The sequence below is a fragment of the Limanda limanda genome, chromosome 23 (genome assembly GCF_963576545.1).
Source record: "Limanda limanda chromosome 23, fLimLim1.1, whole genome shotgun sequence".
NCBI classification, from domain to species: Eukaryota; Metazoa; Chordata; class Actinopteri; order Pleuronectiformes; family Pleuronectidae; genus Limanda; species Limanda limanda.
This window is the reverse complement of record NC_083658.1, coordinates 10453118-10475355: the sequence shown is the minus strand read 5'-3', so window position 1 is coordinate 10475355 and position 22238 is coordinate 10453118. Positions and strand designations below refer to the sequence as shown.

General features: G+C 41.1%; 1 protein-coding gene across 1 annotated transcript in view; it reads left to right on the top strand.

The window, feature by feature from the left end:
* LOC132997024 (FERM and PDZ domain-containing protein 4-like) overlaps positions 1 to 22238 on the top strand; it is a 66315-nt gene that overhangs the window by 23832 nt on the left and 20245 nt on the right. Inside the window, exon 2 of the mRNA XM_061067395.1 lies at positions 18842 to 18958. Within this exon, the coding sequence (XP_060923378.1) occupies positions 18842 to 18958 (117 nt within the window). The remainder of the gene's footprint in view (positions 1 to 18841; positions 18959 to 22238) is intronic.

Sequence of the window (22238 nt, the reverse complement as noted above, 5' to 3'; positions counted from 1 at the left end):
TTTAACTGAAGGCTACCACTGTTTATCTTTCATGTTTGGAAGGGGAGGGTGAGGTGAGGGGTGTTCAGCTGCAACATGCTACTCCACCCACTAGATGTTACTAAATTCGACACACTGAACCCTTAACAACAGTGTAAAAGTGAAACATAACTTATTAATTAACAACTTGTTATTGTTATTAAATGAGTTTTAAGGATGATAATTGGTTAATTCTTGAAAATAGAGCATCAGAGTTTGTTAGGAGACAGTTCCGACCTTTAAGAGAGTACTTGATCTTTTCCCCAAACCAAGCTTGTCATTGTGCATAACCCTGTTGTGACTGTTCTACAATCTGAATCATGTGTTTATTATTGTTACTGAGATAATGAGTTACAAAACTAAGGACTAGAATTAATGCACAGAAAAGAGGGTGGAAACAAACTTGTCATCTAAACTAACTTTTTGATTTTGTCGTTTCGCATCCACCGTGTCCCTCCCTCGGCAGCCCTGTCTCACTGTGTGTTCACAAAGCTTCTCTTCTTCTCTCATTACCTAATTAACTAACCGGGCTTGTCAGTGCTTTTAATGAAAGGACAGAGTTCCTGTAAATCATAAGGACAGGAAGGAATAGTAAAAGCTTTTTGGAGGAGAGCATTCTCACGATAAAGATGGATGTGTCATGGAGAACAAGTGTCTAAAAGTGGGCATGTGTTGTACTTCACTCTGATCACATTTCAATCTTTATTTGATTCCCCTCATGAGACATTTATCATCTCGTGAACCCCTTCCCCTTCTGTGTTACTTTTTCTTTTATGTTTTGAAACATATTTGGCTCCATTCATTAAAGTAAATAGCAAAAATGAAACTGGCAAGTTACGTAGCTGCACTCTGCTTGTACCCAGATGGCCGTTTTTTTTATCCACGAGCCGTCATAATACAATTTAAGAACCCTGTAAGAGCCAAATTTGCTTCATAAACTTTAATGAGCAGTTGTGTATCATACTTCACCTTTTGACGCTGGTAATCAATCATTCATTGTGAGATGGCGAGAGAGTTGCAGCAGGTGAGAGGGGTTTTCGGCGATATTTGTTTTTATTCCGACTGACAGTTTGATCGTCACACATCTGGCCTTGTTTCCAGAGCATTAACTTGGTCTCGTATCTCTTTCAATCCAATGCGTCCTAAAGACAACGACTCTACCTCCATCAGTGTTTGTGGTGTGGAAACAAGAACTTGGCTTTAGAGTGTGTCGGCATTTGGCAGTGGAACTAGCCAGCAGGGCTTGTTTGTGTTCTGAATATCAGATTGCAGTAATATGTGCCAAATTGCCCTCTGCTGTAGGCCAATGCATGCTGCTACTTTAGGGGGCAAAGTTCCATTGTGCCGAGAACCATCTGACAAGTCGTGATCTCTGTGATTTCCAGTAAATCGATGGCCTCGTGACTTCGAGCGACCTGCAGCAATTTCGTAATCACCTCGCACTATGAACAGAGTAATGAAAAAAGTTATTCAATTTATTAAAGCTGCCCTTTCAAAATGTAGGGTTACATCAGATATATACAGGTAGACTGGAAACATCTATGTTGGTTGTTATTCTATACTACACTATAATTCACAAACCTCTGTACCCCAGATAGGAATATTGGACGACTCTTTAAAACCTTGGAGTTAATTAAACAGCAAGTTTTTTGTTTGTTTATCATTGTCAATGGTGTTCTTTTGGACTCTCTGCCAGATCTGCTTTTGAAAGTATGTTTTGGTTAAAGTTTGGGGATATATGTGGTTATGGTGAATGAGAAATCAAACGTTTCCTCCTGGTTTTTTAAGTGGATACAAACTTTGATCTACTAGGAGCACTTAATGGAATGACACGCTTATCCACCATCTATCCAGAGAGATCACTACTCTGCCCAGCACCTCTGAATATAAGAGAATTGTGATAATTTTTTTTTGGCACAATTTCTCATATTCTGGGGTTTCATTTCCATATTTCTTATTAATTACATATAATTAGGGTTGCAAAATTCCGGGAATATTCAAAGTTGGAAACTGCCCATGGGAATAAACGGGAATATACGGGAATATACGGGAATTAACGGGAATAAACTGGAAATGTTGTGGGTAATTTATACTAACTGTATTTACCTTGTCATAAACAGACAAAAAATATAAACATTTTGTTTTGTCATAGGCTGATTTGAGCCCTGAGGAAACTTTGGGCACTTGACTATATGCTTCTGCATCGTTGTGTCATTCTTAACATAGGTCTTTGCACAGTATTTACAAATGTACACAGCCTTTCCTTCTACATTGGATGGGGTGAAATGTCTCTACACATAAGATAGTGCACGTGGCATTGTTCTGTAGAACAAGATGAGAAAAAAGTTTGTAAAAAAACACTAATGCAATGCCAGAGATATAAATAGTTAGCCAAACAATTGGAATCGTCTGTAAAAATATTTTACTATTGATGGATAAATCAATGGAAATAGGCTAGATGAACAGATGAACAATCCTCAATCAGCATGCTAATATATTTTCCCCAGTAATATCATAGAAACTTACCTGACTAGTCCTTCACACTACAGCAGGCCTCAATAGCCCTGCTGTAGAGTGCAGGATGCTGGGAGTTATCTGTGCATGTGATGGAAGAATGCACAGTGGAGGGTTGAAATTCAACGTGCAGCCTGTGCTGCATTCCAAACATCTTTAAATTAGAGTTTTGAATGATGTTTTTATTGCACAGCGTTTAATTGGCGTTTTTTTTTTTTTTTTTCAAAATTCCCAAAATTCCCGAGCTTAACTTCCCATGGAAAGTTTCCGGAAAGTTTCTGGAAATTTACCGGAAACTTTCCACCCCTTTGCAACCCTAAATATAATGTAGCTTTTATAGCCACAGTTTATTTAATGATCTTTCTGTTTATTTTCCTTTAATTCTAGACAGAGCTCGTTCAGCTGTTTTACCCGTCATTAAGTCTTTGAGAAAATAATCATATTAAGTGTTTGGAAGTGTTATCAATCCTGTCATCTAACTGAAAACATGTATTCAGACGTGTCCTTTCATAGTTCATTAGATGTCTCTATTTCTATTTACAAACTCACAGTTACTGGGTTGACACAGAGCACATATGGTACGTCCAAATGCACCAACCAGAGGAGAAGGCAAAACATCATGCGGCCCCTCGCTCCACCCCTGGCTCCGCCCCTCGCCCAGCCCCTCGCTCCTTCTCACCCTCGGCCCGTAACCCTTAAAGTTGCACGATTTTCTTGATTTGCGTCGGGATAATCCTCCTAAGGGATTTGGTCGGTGATCACTGCAGGACGGGGCTGGCAGGGCGAGCTCACTCTTGGCTGTTTGGTTCAGCCCATGAAATCACAGCACACTTGTTCCTCCCTCCCTCCCCTATCTGTCTCCCGTCTATGGCAGCGCATCCATCCACCTGCCCGTGGATCCATCCCTGCCTCTAATTTATAGATATGATCCATTTTTTAATATTGACATTGATTGCGTCGGGAAGCGGAAAAATACTTCAAGTTGTGTTTTGTTTCTTCCCTCTTTTTATAAAGCCAAAGTAGCAGCCTTGTAAAAATGAAAATAACTCTGGTTGCTCAGCTCTGAAATGCAAAGCTTGAATCAACCCCTTTCACTTCTACTGGAATTTGTTTTCCCGGTGAACACTAATAATCAGTTTGGTTGTGATTACCTGTGATTCCAGTCATCTCTCCCGCGGCTAATAGAGAGCGACTGGAGCGGCGCACTTCACGCGTCGTGCCCTTTTGACGGGAACTGCTACATCAATTATGCAGATGTAGCAACAAAAAAACCTTTTGTCCCTCGCCACCGTTCAGATGCAAACTCCCCCCCCTCGTCCGTCTCAGCATCATCTCCCATGAAACTCAGAGACATCACGCCGCCTGATCAGCGATGCAAACCGGGACACTCTTGTTGAGTTTTCCGCCCACAGGAGTTTGGTCACATGTCCTGTAAACGTTAAAGGAGTTTGACGTCCAGCACGTGTTTCTCTGTTCGGCACTTTCATGTCTCATGTATTCTGCAGGAAGCGATGAGGACACACTGCTTCCTGCATTATTTAACGACACATCGCTCCATAGGTTTCAGCTGGATAAATAGATATCCGCCCTTGTTGTGACCGTACTATGACTGTGGAAGTTTCGATTGAACGCGTTTCTGTGTGGTGAGGCAGCCCTCTCCTTTCCCTAATGCCTATCATAACGAGGCATGTAATGCTGTCTGGCCTCAGGTTGAACCCTTCTCCCAATCCCCGAGAACAAAGGGACCAAAACCAACCATGTATCCCAAGATGATTCACTACAGTGACTGATCTTCTTTCTGGAGTTTTTCCACTTTATTCGAGCACTGCAGCAGACGTTATGATGAGTTGGCAGCCGGCTACAATAGTACATCTTTTAGCTGAATATTTAATATTGTTCAGGTTGATATATATATGAATTTTTTTTTTTTATTACAATCATTTAAGATGAGTTTAAGGGAAAACCTGAACATTTGAAGGAAGGAAAAACACCAGACTGAAAATGTATCAGATATTTATTAGCGGCATGCATGACAGTGATCTCCACAACCTTTAAAAAAGAAAATGAGGGGATGTGTTTCACAAGAATCATGTTCTTGCTTCCAGAAGGCATACATCGATTTTTTTGCATTGACATTTCACCAGTCTGTAAGAAAAAGTAAATTCTTATTCTTTAAACTTCACAGAATAACAGAGGGCGGTGTGTGAGGAACAGTGGCAGAGGCTCAATTACCCCATAGATTTTTTTAGGATACGCAAAAACTATTAAAGGCTTTTCCACAAAACTGGAAGGATGTGGGAGACAGGAGAAAAAAGAAAATCAGGCACGTTAAGGTGACTGATATTTTTGAGTTTGTGAAATTAAGTGCCGATCCAAGGAGGCAGGTACTGAGTGAAATTCTTATTTTGTTTATCTTTCACATAACGCAGAAGGCAACACTGATGTTGGTCATCAATGCAAAGTTGCTATAGGTAACCAGCAGAAACCAGAGAGATATATCACACTAATAAGTGAAGTTAGAGATGCTCCAGTATCTTTTTAAGGCATTGAATTCAGACTATAAGGAGGACCTGGTTTCCATGTGAAGCTTTTACAGACAAACTATGTCCTCGACCAAGCAGCTAACAAGTTCCGTTTCCAGAACATTTCCACAGTGAGGTTCATGTCTCCATGTACTGTACCTCTGACCTCCACTTTCCGTACCATTTACCCTTACAGCTGCTGCCGTTCCCCTTTTAGATGACTGCTCCCAGATGCATTCTATAACACAGTGTGTGGACCCATGAGTGATTCAGGCATCTGTGCTCTCATTATATAACATCACCTCCAAAGCGCTGCATTTTTAATTGATCACCAAAATACACGGAAACCTGTCCGCTCACGTACGGTCCAGCAGAATCGTAGTGGCGAGTGAGTGAGGAAGTTTCACAAACAGTCATACTGTACATGACTCTTACCAAAGTGCATCCTCAATAATTGATCACTTTGACTCTCTTTTACAACACACAGTGAGCAATTCCACGCTTGTAGGACACAAGGGAAGTTAAAAATATCTTCTACATCTCGGATTTTATATTCTCTATCACTCTCACACACACATTGGTATTCTGGGGGAGGTTCAAACCACTGGGGAAGGGAAAACATGAAGCAAAAATGACAGGAAAAATGTAGAGTTAATAAAGTTGAAGCTGTGAAAGTTTTGTAGCAAGGAAAAAGCAACGGAACTTTCATAGCATTTGAGTTTTAAATAAAACCCTTTAAAATGTTTAAAATCCAATCTATTCACTTCTTAATTATCTTTGCCAACCATGTGCCTGCAAATTGGAACCCAGGGGATTGATATATGAAGCTTATACGGTTTTTTTTTAAAGTATCATTATGATTTACCTGTGATAGAGTTTTGGGTGAAAGAACTATGCAGCTCTATTACTAAGTTTTTTAAGAGATAACACATTTACCAAGCAGCATAAGATGGAACAGAATATCCTGGTCGTAAAATGTGACCAGGATATCACTTATGAAGTGATTCCGTGTATAATTGTCATAAATGTTTTAACCTCTGGTTGGACTTTGGTTTTGCAGTAGAAAAACTTAAAGATATACATTCTTTCTGTTTGTTTTTTCAACATATTCCAAAAATACAGGATGTCATAAGCCTAGATGGGGACATTAAGCCTGGCTTCAGACATACCTGAACACGAACAGAAACATTTTCAGATTTCTGGGCAAGGCTCAAACACTGGGGAAGGGAAAACATGTTTTAAATAAAACCCTTTAAAATGTTTAAAATCCAATCTATTCACTTCTTATTATCTTTGCCAACCATGTGCCTGCAAAAATTAGAACCCAGGGGATTGATTTATGAAGCTTATACGTGAAGAAAACTGCACATCATGGTGACACATGATGGACGAGGCCACGCTGACTCCAGCCAGTTGTTTGTGTGCTGATACATCTGTTTGCTAAATAGGCTAGTGGAGCGATTAGTTCTGCTCCAAATGCTGTCACATAATACTTAAGTGCCACTGTGCATTCTCAGAGACACATTCACGAGTGCACTAGATATCCTGTAAACCTGAATGCAGCACCGTGCTTTCACCGACACCAGGACACTCACGTTCATGCCCGCGGTGTCGAGTCCTCAATCCACTCGTCCGCTGGTTCATCATGGTTATTACGTCCTCTAATTGGACTGAAATGAATTGACTTCATTTAGAGTAAATTGAAAAGTCACACATCAGCTCAGGCCTCCTGTCCGACTATTGTAGGATGAGGCTTAGAAATGAAGCCGAGCCGCTCATGTGCGAGTGCGGCAAATTGGATTGTATTGTTACCTCAGAAATTAAACAAAGTTAATTCATGCCAATGTGTGCACTCTGTTTATCTAAGCTGCTCTTTTCTAAATTGGAAAAAAAATGTGCCCTTTAAAAAACCACAAACAAACTTAATTAATCTCATTATGTGTTGATGGACCTGATTAGGGAGCTTCATTCACAAAGCAAGGACGTGATTCTGTAATATCAGCACGTCCAAAATGACAATTAACAAGTCAAACCCCAGATAAACGGAGAGAAAAGATGACCATAAATGAAGCAGGAAATTAACTAAATTTGTATCATTATGATTTACCTGTCATATAATTTTGGGTGCAGGAACTATGCAGCTCTATTATTACGTTTTTATAGAGATATAGTATAATTATGTTTAAAACACATTTACCAAGCAGCATAAGGATGGAACAGCATATCCTGGTCGTAAAATGTGAGTTTTGAAGTTATTCCGTGTATGACTGTCATAAATGTTTCAACCTCTGGTTGGACTTTGGTTTTGCAGTAGAAAAACTTAAAGATATACATTATTTTTTTTAGTTTTTTCAACATATTCCAAAAATACAGGATATCATAAGCCTAGATGGGGACATTTAGCCTGGCTTCAGACATCCCTGAACACAAACAGAAACATTTTCAGATTTTAGCTGAAGGTGTATATGGTATTTTTTGGGGTAGTTTATTTATCCTCCCAAAGAAACAGATGATACCAAACCACATCATTCCAATTTGAAAACACCCCATCTATTTTCAAATTTATAAAGTGCCTACACATATTCAAAAGAGAGGTAGTAAAGTTTCCATCCCTCACACATCACACACATATTTAGCTTTAAATTCTGAGGAAGGGGCCTCGAGCATGTTGTCATTGCAGCCTCTTGTACAGTGTAGATAAAATATAAGGAGGTTCACACAAAGTTGTTTATGCTGTGGATTTACATATTCAGCCAGAAAGTTGTCTGTAGTCCCTGCACTCAGCTGTGGGCCGAGAAATAGCTGCATCAAATTGTCAGTTAATGATTCTATTTATAGGTTAAAACAGTGGGTTAATTAGTCAGCTTTAAAGGTGTATGTTGATGCAGATGAACCCAATTTCCTTATTTTTCAAAGTGCTTCAGAACTGTCCAGCAACTTCATTTTCTTTCTTTCCTGCAAATGCACTCACAGAGCAAAGGGAGTTTCATTCCGACATTCGGATTCAAGAAGTGCTTCTCATTCATTCTAATGATCACCAGACTCCTGTGTAATCTTATTTCGGCAGCATTTAGTGACACTTGTTCCGCCGCGTGTGCTATTTTTAACCCGCGGCATTATGCTCCCGTGTTCGGTGCAGATGTTCTCGTCGGCTGAAATGTTTTTTCCGCCTCTATGTGTTATGACATGGGCTGAATGCACCCGGTTGCAAATGAAGTTGCTCGAGTGTGTTTAGCAGTTTCGCATTTGCACACACACAAACACACACACACACACACTGTGCGCCCATGTATTCTGTTACACACTGCGAGTAGATTAATGTACACACGCTGTGCTCTTTCCCTAACCTTTCCAATTGACTTGAACCAAATGGACGGTGGTAGTCAATGCCTGGTTGTCATTATATCACGCGAGTGCAGTCAACCAACCAGAAACTAACTGGTAGTGAAACTCCCCATAGGCATGACCTCAGCCACAGCACCCCTCCCCATTACAAATATGAATAAAAGGCTCTGACACAGAAAGCCAATTGAATTTGTCAGAGATATATGCACTGAATGAAACTGATTTTAAACTTTAGAGAGTTTATTTGCAGTAGATCCAACAAATCGTGTCTTCGAGTGTATAATCGGGTCAAAGAGGAAAACCTGAGCCCCGATTTACCAATCGTTTTTCCTCATCACAGCCCGAGAACTTAAGGTAACTATTGAGTAATTGACGTTAGAGCTCTCTGGGGATCCATCCATTTGATCCTGGTCTTGGAGTTTCTTCTCAGAGCTTATACTGGGATTCCTTTATGGACAGCCTAAAGATGCAGTTGTATTTTTTTTTACCCTTTGGCTGTAAATCTCTAACTCTACAAGCATTTTGCTGAATTTAGAACAGTACTGACAATTATCAACATTGACTTCACGTAGCTCCCTCAGAGATGTGGGCCAAATCTAAAACTCATTGTTCCACCCACATAATTCAAACTGCCACAGTGTTTTTGAGAAAACACAATTTAAAACTAGCTCTGTCGCCCTTTGTGTTTCCTGCCCCTTGCTTCCAACCGGGCTTCATGTGGCATTTATGAAAGAATCAATGTGCGCGGTGGACTGTGTCGTCCCACTGAGATGCACCGCTGGGCTGCAAAGGTTGAAAAGCAACACTGTAAAGTGTTTTATGTCAGCTGCAGATACAGTGGAGAGGAAACAGTGCGTCACATGTGTACGCACAAAATGTGTAAACACAAGTGAGGTGCAAGCCAGAGAGAAAATACCTCACTGGAAAATTTGTCTCATCCAAAAAAATGGATGAGACAAATGGTGTAAAACATATTCTATGGTCGTCATGAAATCCATCTAAGTAATTACGGTCAAATTGAATTACCCTGTAGTGTAACATCATCAATATCCGATATTTAAAAGACTGCAGGCAATCCATCTAAAGCAATGCTCCCAGCCTCACAAGCCTGACTTCCTGTTGTATTGTTAAGGGTCACGCTACTGATCAATCTCTGTCCCCCCCCCCCATTTTAATCAAACACACAATCCTGTCAGTCAAAGCAGTGACATACATGACTCCCCACAGGGCAACACAAAATGTACATACACGCAGTAGATAAACTATATGTATCCATAAAAGTTAGTTTTTTATCAGCCTCTGCATTTACTAATGAATTGATTCAAGTAACTTAAAGGTTTTTGGCTAGTATAAATACTGTTTGCCTCTGCTTATATACTCCACATCTTATATTTGGATCTAGAGGGCAGTTAAGGACGGACATAAAGCGGTCGCGGCCCCTTGTGTTTTCATCCAGTCGCAGATAAAGCCTGTCTAGCAACTTGTGATGGAGCCATAGCTGCTTTCTGACATGCACTGAAGTCCGGATATTCTCCAGAACCTTTCTTCCAGCCCAAGTCTGACCCTGAAAATCTCCTTTTGAAGACGTGAAGAGCTCCTGTCTGAAAACAGTTTAGGTTTGAGGCCATTTTAGTGTCCTGTTGTCAAGTGTGGGAGCCTCATTGCCAAAGGGGCACACCACAGTGACTGTAAATGAGCTGTGAGCCGGTGTGAACTGGACAGCTGTGATTGATGTCGCTGACTGTATACTTATTGACAAACCCTGGACATGCCTCTGAGTCTATATATTGCTGTGTGTGTGCGCTGAGTCCTGAAGGGAGCTGTGCAATAGGCCCGGGAGCTGTCTGTGGTTCTTAAATCAGCAGAATGAAAGCCTCAATGAAGCCGCTCCCCCCCCCCGCCCGCTCACCTACTTTGATGACTTTGTAAGAAGAAGCCTTTAATTGGCTCCGTCATCACACACCGTTGGCCCGCTTCCGCATCAGTGTTTGTAAGGGGCTGAGCTTCATCTCCTTGGACACACAGATCCGAAGATACACTAACAAGCTTGAGTACAGTTCAGTATCTATTATAAACTAAGAGGATGGTTAATTTTAAGACCATATAACGCACAGTGCAGCAAAAGAGTGTAGCGGTGATCACTGCCCCTGCGGTGCTGCTGAAAGGCTGTGGATATAACAGCTGTGAGAGGACAGGCCAGGAAATGAATGAATTGCATGGTTGGTAATGAATTGTTGGTATTTAATTAAATCCAATTACAGATAATACAGTTATAGGATCATTAGTAATCTTTTTATTTTTTTGCTTCCAGTGTCATATTACTTATTTACTGCTATAGAGCTTTGTACGTTTTTGGGATGTCAGCTTCCTTAAGTAGAACCAGAGAAAAGCAGCAGATAAAAAAGTTGTTGTAAGTTAACATGCAGAAATAAATCTTTGGTTGTAGTGAAAAAAGTCAAGGCCAGTGGGAGGAACATGTCGGATTCCCTGGACTTATTTTCTTGTTACCCAATGAAGCAAAATCTCCACTGGATGTAATCATCTTTTTACCTACCTGGGCTCATTCATATTGACCCTAAGGTTTTGAATCAGTGGGATAGGACAGAACAAAATAAGGGAAATAATCTCCTCCAAACACAAACTCAATGTCGAACCTTACAATGTGGTGGAAATAATATGAAATGTTGGTTTGTGCATTCGGGGCGACTATAGAAACCAGGCAGTACAACTTAGTGGACTCTGCTCCAGAGGAAGACTGTAGATGTAAAGGCTCATTCTAAGGTAAATAGAATCATACTTCATCCATTAAAACATAATAATCAATATTATATTGTCCCTAAAAAATAATTTGAAGGAGTTTTTCAGTAGGGGGTGGATTGCTGGGAAATGGGACAAGGGTCAGATTGATCGATGGACCCATTCTTTTGACAAAAGTAGCTCTTTACTGGATTCAGTGAATGTTCACTTGTTTTATTTAGAGAGTTTCCAAAACTAGTAAATTAGCAAGAGTTTAGAAAATGTTTTTGACTACCATAATACTTGTTTAGCAAACATCCTCAAAATATTCAGAGAGCGTGCATAGTGGAGCTTAATGCTACATAAAAATAAACTACACGTGCATGTTTTTCTCTGCAAGTGAATGTGAGTGCATGCTTGAGCGTGTAAAGTGTGCTGAGAGCCAAAAGGATGTTGTCTTCGGATCGTAGAGCCATATAAAGTTAGAGCGCTTCTCGGGCAACTTTTAACAACATGCACCCATGTTTCATTTATGAACAACACAAACGTCCTAGAGGAAGACGGAGAGAGCTTTGGAGTGGTAAATAAACAAATGGAGAGAGGGATGAGAGGACTGGGAGGGAGGCAGGTTAGGCGATGGCTGAAGTAGTCTTGCTAGGAGCTAAGAGTTTGCTAAGCTGGAGCATTAATGAGAATAATGAGGGAGGCAGAGAGGGAAAAAACTCCATCAGGAAGCCAATTAGGACATTTCTAGTGACATATCAGTGCCATGTTGGAGAATCCTATTCTGTTCCTGACAGTGGTACAAATCCAGATCATTCAGATTCTGTTTTGGAATCTCAATGACAACAGTTAATAAGTTAATCAGGCTACAGCTAATGATTATTTTACCATGGACCAATAGAGCAATGCTCTACTCAACGAATAATTACATTTTGTCCAAACTAACTGTCTATGTTCAGTTTAAAGATGTAACTGTTTTTTTATGTAAACGACTTAAAACGACGAATGTTGAAGCTTGAAGCAGAGAATATTTTACTTTTATTACAACGATCGATCAATAGTTGAAAAAGGTGATAAACTGACTATTTTAATAACGTTTTTCCCTTAAGTCATACTACAGTTGAAACCTTATCATTTTTAACAGCTCCTTTGAAATTCTCCTACCAGACTTATGTTGTTAATATCGTCTGAAACCTTGGTTGGATTTTCCAAAAAGGCTGTTGTTCTGCTAAATTTGCTTGATTGAACTAGGCAATACTTGAAACATATGTTTTACAACTATAGAGTGGGCATTGCAGACGATGTCTAATTATGGACAGTCTCAGACAAAAGCTGGCATCTATAAGGGGTGAGATGCTAGAGCAGTGGTACCCGATTCAACAAGCTTTTACAAATCAAACCATTCAGAATATACCATTAAATCAGGCAGGCAAAGCTCCTTTCTACATCACACATTCTGACACATCCTCTTCCACTTAACTATGTATCCCACTCTCTTCCAGTTTTGGCTCCAAGGAACTGAACGGAGAATATTTTGCTCATATTGCTGCTGGAGGACTTAAGTTGCAGTTGTCTGTTTTTTTTTTCCCTTCCATTCCCCGATGTGCAGGTGGAAAAACATAGTAAGTGTGCAGGTTCCCAAACCACACTTCAGAGGGGAAGCAGCTTCCCTCACAATATAGCAGGTGTGTGAAAGCAAGACACAACGTTAGGATCAGTTGAGCCTCCTGCTGATTTGGAAGATGATGCATTCGTCACTTAAGGCTCATTGTGAAGTTCGGTTGAAAGTTCTTGATTTTCTTTGAAAAGTAAAGTTTTTCGTCTTCAAGTCCCAAGAGCTGAAATACCTCTGATTGAAGCAAAGCACTTAAGTCATTATCAGCCTGTGAAGGAGAGACTGAGAATGAATATTCATCGCAGACTTAATTTACATGTTTAAGTTAATGAACTAAGAAGCAAGCGGCCCAAACCTGGGTTTACATTTTCATATTTTTAAAATACTCCAACCAACCACTTAACCTGCACATCCTTTTGTCCTGAGAGGGCTCCTCGGCTCCAGGGGCACTCTCAGCTGGGGCTGATCTTTAAAAAGGAACGAAATACAGTAAGTGTCCCATTCATTTTGTGAGGACGCTTAAATTGCCCTAGTTGTATTGTGGAGGGTAAAGTGGTGAAGCTATAGGCGAGGTAACGCTATGAATTTAGGCTAAAGCATCATGGGAGAGCTCTCTACCTTTTGTGCAAATTCAGTCAGTCCTGGATATAGATCTTGAGGGGTTTTACAAGCTTTAATGTCCTGTGTTGCATGTGTGTGTGCGTGTGCGTGTGCGTGTGCGTGTGCGTGTGTGTGTGTGTGTGTGTGTGTGTGTGTGTGTGTGTGTGTGTGTGTGTGTGTATGTATACAGTAGCAGCCACAGACACAGCCCTTTGAACGGCCTCAAACCTCAGGCTGGACCTCTGAAATGCTCCAGCCTCTAGATTTACATTATTACTCAGCTGTTTCAAAATCTGAGTTGAAAAATGCCCTGACTTCCAGAGTCATTGGCTGATTGGTCACGTATCAGGTGAAATAACAACAAAATGGACAGCGGAAAAAATAACACAAATCCATCAAAATGTCCCAGAGAAGCAGCAGAGCCTGGCATTTGACAAGATACTTAAATTACATGATCATCTCTGCTTGAATACTTGATAAATGGCTTTAAGGTCTAATTAGAACTCTTGCTGATTCATTTCTCCTGACTGGTTAACTGTGAGGTGTGAATGATCAGTTCGTGGCGTAAGGTGGAGCGAGATGAGTTCCACGGCGCTCGTTACATGCACAAGCAGTTTTAGTGATTATGCTGAAACTTTGAAGTTAATAATCTCTTTTTTTTAGAATTTCCGTATCAGGTAATTCAGAATTGCAAGTCAGCAGTGAGTCAGTGTGAGAAAATGGACATCGACCTTCGTGCTTCTTAGCTCAGTCTCAGGGGCTTATCACCCAGGAGGGGCCAAGGTGCAATTCAGCAACGGTGTTCATGAATGCATCTTATTACTTTTCAGTGTTAAAATGTTAAAAGTTAAACTCTGACCCACAAACCGGTTCCTACAACAAGATATTTGAGGATGAGTAGTACATATTTGAAAAACTCTGCACTGAATTTCAGTAACAACAGGAAAGGAGAGATCAAAATTGCAACTCGAGTGGATTGTTTAGATTACACAGTTTGTGGCCTGGTAGCTGTTATTTCAACAGAGGTGTCTCATATGACAAATGACAAATGTAAGGGACGCAGTAACCTCAAGATATTGATATGTATTTGTAGCCAAATACATTCAAAGTGTCCAGCCTACTGCTAACATGTTCCAACTGACCTGAGTCGTCATGACAACCTGTAATAGCGGTTGCTTCAGTCACTCATTAATTCAAACGCAGGAATTATTAATTTGTGTGCATGATTAGGACAATACACCCGTCCCCTGCTCTGCTCTGTTATCAGAGGACATAAATGTATAAAGCTATTTCTATTAGCTTACCAGTCGCTGAATTCTCTGCCAAAGCCACCACAATCATATTTACTGCGGAAATGTAATTGAGATTATAATCTACTCTGATGGACCATCACATGTTGAACTCATGTGTATGTGGTACTATATATATATATTTATATATATTACCATGGCTGAACCCAGCGATGGATTACTTAACTGGGCGATACCACTCCAAATCCAAGCTGCAGTGTATTAGAAATGAGAACGTTTAGATGCGTCCCTGCTGAGGGGGGGTGTGGGAGCCGAGCGGCCGGGTCTGTGCCAGCTGTGACACATGATGCAGCGAAAAAACAACCTGACAGGCTCCAGTTACCACCTTCCTTGTTACCAAGTATGGACGGACGTGAGCCACCGAGTGCTGAGATATTCTCTGCCTCTCACACAATGACTAAATGCAAGAGGTGATGCCTCTTCGCTCAATGATGTGATTACAGCTCTTTTATTTGTGTTTTAAACAGCCAAATGAAAAGATGGGGAGGATCAGTATCAATAACAGCGGCCTGTGAAGTATAGGATTAATCAATCTGGCTGGAAAGGATTTATGGGGAAAACAAGCTTCAGGATTTTAATTTAGTCAAAAATAAACTCCACTTTGGTTTGCTTGAAGCTTACATACAGAATACTAATGGCAAAAATCCCCTAAAATAGTTTTTTGCCCCCAGTAGCCACAGGTCATTAGCCCACCATAAAGCCCAAGGGTTGAGATTATCTTTAGACTTTTTTCTCAGAGTCACCAGTGGTCCATTTGTAATTAAGAGAGAAACTAACTACAGAGAAAGTAATTTGGTTTATTGTATTACCATCATCATTTTGTGCAATGTTGGCACATAAAATACCACATTTTAGTGCAGAAAATGACTTGCAGAAGACCATAAGTGAGAAATGTAATATTTAAAGATGGGAGCATGTTGCTCCTCTTGTATTTTAGAGTTTAAGCCCTGCTATAACTGTGCCTCATAGGGAATCACTAGCATGGCTTTAGATTCCTCTTTACAATCTAGCATATATTAAAATAATCCAGAGACTCTATACATCTGTTTAAAATAATAGATACAATTTCAGATTATAGTACATTTTCAAATTAGTTTACATTTATCAATCCATTGGTGTCATCCTGCTGTTGCCTTAACCTCATGCCCAAACAATGTTATAAGCATTCACCTGATTGTTGAGTGTCTGTTTTTGTTGTGGTGCATGAATTGATATGTTTGAAAGAGAGTGAAAAGGCACGCGTTGTAGTCAATACTCTGGCCTTTTCAGCAAAGACAACCCGAAGAACCAGACTCCCGGCCGCTGCCTTTCGATGCATATATTGGGTTCCTGGTATGTTGAAAGGAAATGTTTCAAACAAGAGGAAAACAAGCAGAAAAACCCTGTGTCGATGCTGTAAATTTGTGTTAGAGCACTTGGGCAGAAACTGCTGCATAGTTCATCGAGGAGGCAACTTTCAAAATGTGAAGTCAGAGGTTATATTTCCACCAAGAGCACTTTGTGTTGGGATGTGCCAATGCCTGGACATTTGCTACAGACATTCCCAGTACCCAGAGGATGTATACAAAAACTGGTTATCCTATGACTTTGCATTACATGTTTGCTTTTATCCCAAAATATGTGTTGTCATATAATTTGGTCAAGATATTCCTGGCCCCAAGAGGATGAGTCCTCAAAATCAGACAAATCTGAATTATTTTAATTGCCAAGTATATTTACACATACAGGAAATTGCCTTGGTGGTCCTCATGACTTTATCGTGCTAACAACTGGTCAGTTGTCACCCTTAACCACTGAAATATCTCAGCATCTCCAGGATGGCACAGTATTTGGTGTAGACCCTCATTCCTGATGTTGCCATTTAGGTCAAAGAAAATACTTTGTTCTGGTGGAAGATCAGAAGTGAAGAGTGAAATATTAATGCCATCGAGGTGAGCCTTAAGAGGCAGTTTCTTCTTCCTGCTGTGAGTCTCCATCACTGAGATGGAGCGCTGTTTCCATACGCGATGTTGCTCTCTAAAATCCTCTTACTCCACACACACACACACACACACACACACACACACACCCTCCCATCCTCCCATATACATGCACAGTTGCGCACAGTTCCTCTCATTTTCTCTCTCTCTCTCTCTTGTACACACACAAATACTCATACTCACACACACACACACACACACACACAGCGTGGATTTGTTTTCTCTGTGATGAGAGGGATTATGGGATAAAGGAGGCGAGGCCACGGCAGTTTAGTTTAGTTCGGACCAAAGCTGCTCTCTGCAGCAGCACAATGAGAAACACAGATGAATGTCGGGCTACAATCTGGAGATCCGCACAGCCGGTAACACCGCGGCTTCTGTATAATTTGAACACGAGAGCCTCTGATTGTGATTCTGAGGTGGCGGCGAATCTGTTTTTCTTTCGGATGACTGGAGATCAGTGGGAACACAGGAGTCCGACGGCAACTGACTCGAGAGCAGTGGAAGTGGAAAGCCCGGAGTGTTGAAATGGATCTATTGCTTCTCGGGAGGACTTCAGTATCGGCTGTTTGTTTTTTTTTCCCCTTGCAGTCGGTTCTAACTGAAGCATTGACGGACGGTTTTCATTCTCACACACTGTAAGCTATGACTTACTGATGTATTCAACCCATCCACAGCACAATATGGGAGTGGATCAGCTGGATTCTTTCGGCGATGACGTCCTCATCTAGTATGCATTTTTTAACCTATTTTTTGAATTTGTGTTGTGCGTGATGACAACTTATTTGGGTCTTTGACTCTATCAGTGTTCAAAGGTCAAAGTGCTGATGTTGTAACTTGTGCTTCTGCTGTGTAATAGAATATCCGTCTGTTTTTTGGCATTGAAAACCCGTTTATCATTTCATTATTACTGTAACTATGCATCAGCTTGTTGCAACAGATTTAAGGTCAGAACAATAAAGTAGGGTCTTGGCGGTTTATGGCTGTGGGACGAAAGCCCCTAAAGATAAATCAAACAAAGAAGTGCGTCGGCCCGTTGCTTAAAAGCAGCTGCATTCCTCTGGGTTCATGAACATCTGTTGCATTTCTGATTATTTCTGTGGAGATTTATGGAATAAGCACCTTATGACCCGTGCATAATTAGTCACTAGAGTCAGGCAGCATTAACCTTTGAAACGATACGGTAGCTGGAGTATGGTACTTGAACCCAATGTTACATTTTGTTTAACCACTTTTCTGTTGTAATCTACTGCAGTGCTTACATAGTGTATATTATAATATTTAAGTACTTCTAGATGTCGACGATGCCCCACTTTATGTGTCCATTATCCATGGAGGGTTCAGCTTCTTTGGTGCTGGTTCCAGTCATGCTAGCATTAGCTGCAGCTCCTGTGGGTGACATTAAAACATGGAACACTCCTAAGCCCTTCGGTATATTCTGTGTTTGACCAGGTGGTTCATCAGGTCGGTTGCGCTTCCCCTGTACAGATTTGCATTTCGCATCACAGATATTACAGCAAGCTCTGCTCTCACCATCGCCCTGACCCGCTGTGACTCCAACAAGCTGCAAAGTTGATGTAGTCACGATAGTCTCGCTCGCTCCTCCTTTTGTATTTACTCAGCACAGATCATCTGTTTAAATCCCAACATTTTCCCGTAATTCCTGCTCAGGAGCCAAACTGGACTTTCCCATCTTCCTCTGCCTCTCTCTCTTTCTTCGCTCTCCGGAGATCCTCAATCACATTGTTACCGCAATCTGCATTAAGCGAATCAGCTGTCACATCGGTGCTTTCCCTCGCCGCGCTCAAACATACAATTCTGCAGAGCAACTGACCGTACACGCGGCCGTTGATTGCCTATCTACGGAGCCAACGAGCCATCATTCGACTGTGGTCGATTGCACTAAGCAGTGCTATCTCCCACAAGAGGGAGAGTAATCTAACCAGAGCTGTGCAAAGTGTCTCTGGGTATCTTTATTTATTTAGAGTGAGGTGGGGGGAGCTTTATAAATTCACATTTGATTCTTCTCTTCAATTATGTATTTCTGTAGACAGATTGAAGTATGTAGCTACATTTATTGTGGTGTTTGAGTAATGCTCTGTAGATTGTCCCGTTCAACGACAAAACCCTTCCACAGAATCCTAAGATTCAGGGTCAGAGGCAATATCACTGACTTTACCTTTTTTTCTTGTTTTTCAGCCATAAGAACAAAACGTCGGGCTGGCCGCCCCCTGGCTCATGGGGTGGGCTGCAGGGCCCGCCTTACAGCTGGGACAGCATGAACAGCACCAGGGATGGACGGGATTGCCTAACCAAGTATGCATGAACACAATCACAAGCAATCTCTTCACGCACAATCATGCAAATACCTCGAGTTTCAACCGTCATATCTGGTTACATCACGGTTGACCACTGGAAAATTGCAGCGTGGATGTAAATCAGTTTGATCCGTAGTGATTAGCCCTCATCGGGCAGATCTCTAATGATTCCAGATTCCTGTTTAGGTTATCATGACACAGCAAGAACTGACTTCAGGCATCAAATCAGTCGTCCCGGCACGTTATGAAATGAGAATCGTGCCTTGAAATCCAAATACACACGTGAGAAGTGAACGGACATTGGAAATTTGTACGGACACAATTACGTGCAGAATGTGAAAACAGTGCGTTTAGATGTGTACATGTCCAGAATGGACAATAAACAAATATATAATATAAACCCTTGGAAGAATAATCCAAGGGTCAAATGCATTTAAAATGTGGCCAGTTAAATATGTGCCAGGATGGAAGATGAGCTAGACACAACCTCAAGCCCCCACTTGGTTCCAAAAGCCCTATTCTTGTGTGGCCAGGTCATTTTGCATTCAACCTGCATGTCTGTGTAGATTTCTCATGACGCAGGAAACAAAAACCTCTCGCCAGGCAAACATGCAAATGCTTCGTTGAACTGTTGCAGAGGCTCCGCAGAGACAACATCATGCACAGTGAATCCTATTCCATGTGAACACTGGTTAACATGCTTTCAGTGAAGACTTCTGAAGAACAGAGATGGTTTCAGCCCCGCCATCCCTGAAGTTGCCATTATTGTTCTTTTATGGTGGAAATCGAAAATTCCACCCCTCAGATTGCAAGACAAGTCTGGTCTTTCTTCCAGTTCTCAGTGAAACCCCTTCCTTATATTTCCTCTCGTTATCTTTTCTCTCTATTTGTTTTTTCATTATTTTCTCTCCGGTCTCTTCTCTTAACCCCTTAATGTCCTGCTCCTCCTGCTCCTGCATTTCCCCTCCTTGCTTATCACTAATGCATTATATCTCGTAGGTTGATGTGGGGCTCCTAAAAGCTCTGGAATGCTAATCAGCTATCATATTACTTCATATGTAATCAAACATTGTCATCTTTCTTCTCCTTTTAATACCCTTTTTTTAAACTCTTGCCTTTTCTGCCCCTTTCCTTTCCACATCCCTGTAACCCCATCCATTACATTCTCTCCCCCACCTCCTCACGACGGGGGAGTCAAATATAAGGAAGATGACAGTTGTGGCTATGCGGCTTTGTTCCCAGAGAGAAGCTTTTTGCTTTTGAGTTGGTGATGGAGTGTCCCTGTCAGACAAGTAAAGTAAGAACAAATAGAGACGGAAAGTGAGTGAGTAAAAAGCCAATGATTTATTTAACTGTATCTCTACCCAGCAGGTTTCTGAGGGCTTAGTGCTGCTTGACCACCGTTCTCTAGCACTGCTTTTAACATGGCTAGAAATATTCAAATGTATCATGATATTGTACATGTTTTGAGGATATCAGTGAAGAAACTGACAGTGAGACAAAATACCAGTCATCAGGACTCTATTTAAATCAGATTAAAGTAATTTAAAAAGTACTTTTGTCCAAAATGACTTCCTTCTCCATAAACATCAGGGATTTGTATTACAAATCTTTTTTGAGACAGCAAATAGAGGCTATGTCTTACTATATTTGCACTTATGGATGAAAATAAGTAGTCTTAAACGTCTTAAACCACCTCTTTAAAATCAGGGAAGTGTTATAATAATAAAAATGTGATTATTTACTGGTGATTTTGGACCTGAGCATGTGGCATCAGTTTGAATTTAGCGTGGCACGTGCCCTATTGCATTTGACCTTTTGTTGTCAGCTTTCCACTGACCCTCTGACATCCACGCGCTGCCCTCCATGCGGGATTAAACCCCGCCGACCCTGACAGGGAAGATGAGCCTGCATCCCCGATTGGAACATGCTTCATTACAGACAGATTTAGTTTGAGATTTTCCGTATGTACAATGCAGACCCGCGCGATAATGAGGGCGAGAGAATGACAAAGCGCAAGGGGCAGAAAAGGTGGGAGGTGGGGGCGGAGATTGAGACTGATCCGGATTGGTTGGAGATGAAGTTGCATCCCGTATGGTTGGAACATTCTTCATCATCACTGGGCTGGATATAAAGCTTCAGGTATATTTGTACTACAAAAACAGGTCATTTGTTAATCTGAGAAAGTTCCTATTTTAGTGAGCGGTGCCACAATCCCACAGTGCCACACAGTTCCACCAATGTTTGCCGAAAAATAGAAAACATCTGTGACCGTGTAGAGCAGGGGTTTTAAACCGGGGGTCCGCAGCCCCCTGGTGGTCCGTGACGGCATTGCAGGGGGTCCGCGAAATTCGCTTTGATATTTCAACACATTACCAGATTACGCTTGAATATCGTGAAAAATATCTAAAATAAGAAAAATATGTCTAAAATAATATAAAGGTGCTGGTGATCATGAGGTAAAGCTTAGGTAGGCCTCAATTGTTTGTGTGATATTGTATAATTATTATGTGTGACATATTCTGCATTACTTTGTCATCTTCCCTCTTCAGTTGTAGCCCCAGTTTCTGTTGATTGTTATTGATCACCGTTACTTTAACGTTCTCTCAACATGTCAGCTACATGTCAGTACACTTAAGTCATGAACGTTATATATTGATGTACATATGTTTCTGAGATGCGGTACAACTAAAAATTGCATTCATTTTCAACTCTTAAGCAATGAAAATCAACCGTTTTTGTGTTTTTTTCACAGATTTTTCTAGATTTGTTCGAGGTTTTTAAGTAGATATATCTAGATTTGTTTAAGGTTTTTAAATAAAACCAACATGGAAAACCAAATGGTGTCTAGTCAGAATGGTGGTCCCTGGGACAAAACCAGTTGAAAACCCCTGGTGTAGAGGAAAGGATGGATGAGGCAGGAAATTCACATGCTCCACCATATGGACGGCCAAGGCAGTCGGAGATGGAGAGGATGTTGGCCAGGTAACAATAGGAACCCTGCACAGGACTTTATGTGCAGGGAGGAAGCGACGGCTGCCAGGGAAGCTTTTTAAGCCGTGAAAGAGGGAGGGTGGGAGAAATGGAGACAGACAGAGAACGAGTTAACCCCGCCGAAAGTGTATTTCACCTCTTAATTAACGGGCACTCTGCATTCTCAGTATCTCACTGTAATCTAATACGGTGCATTTACACTTTAGTGGTGCTCTCATCCTAAGTGACTTGCAGTAAGGCGGAGAAAAGGACCATTTGAAACCTAACCTGCTTTGACGTTGCAC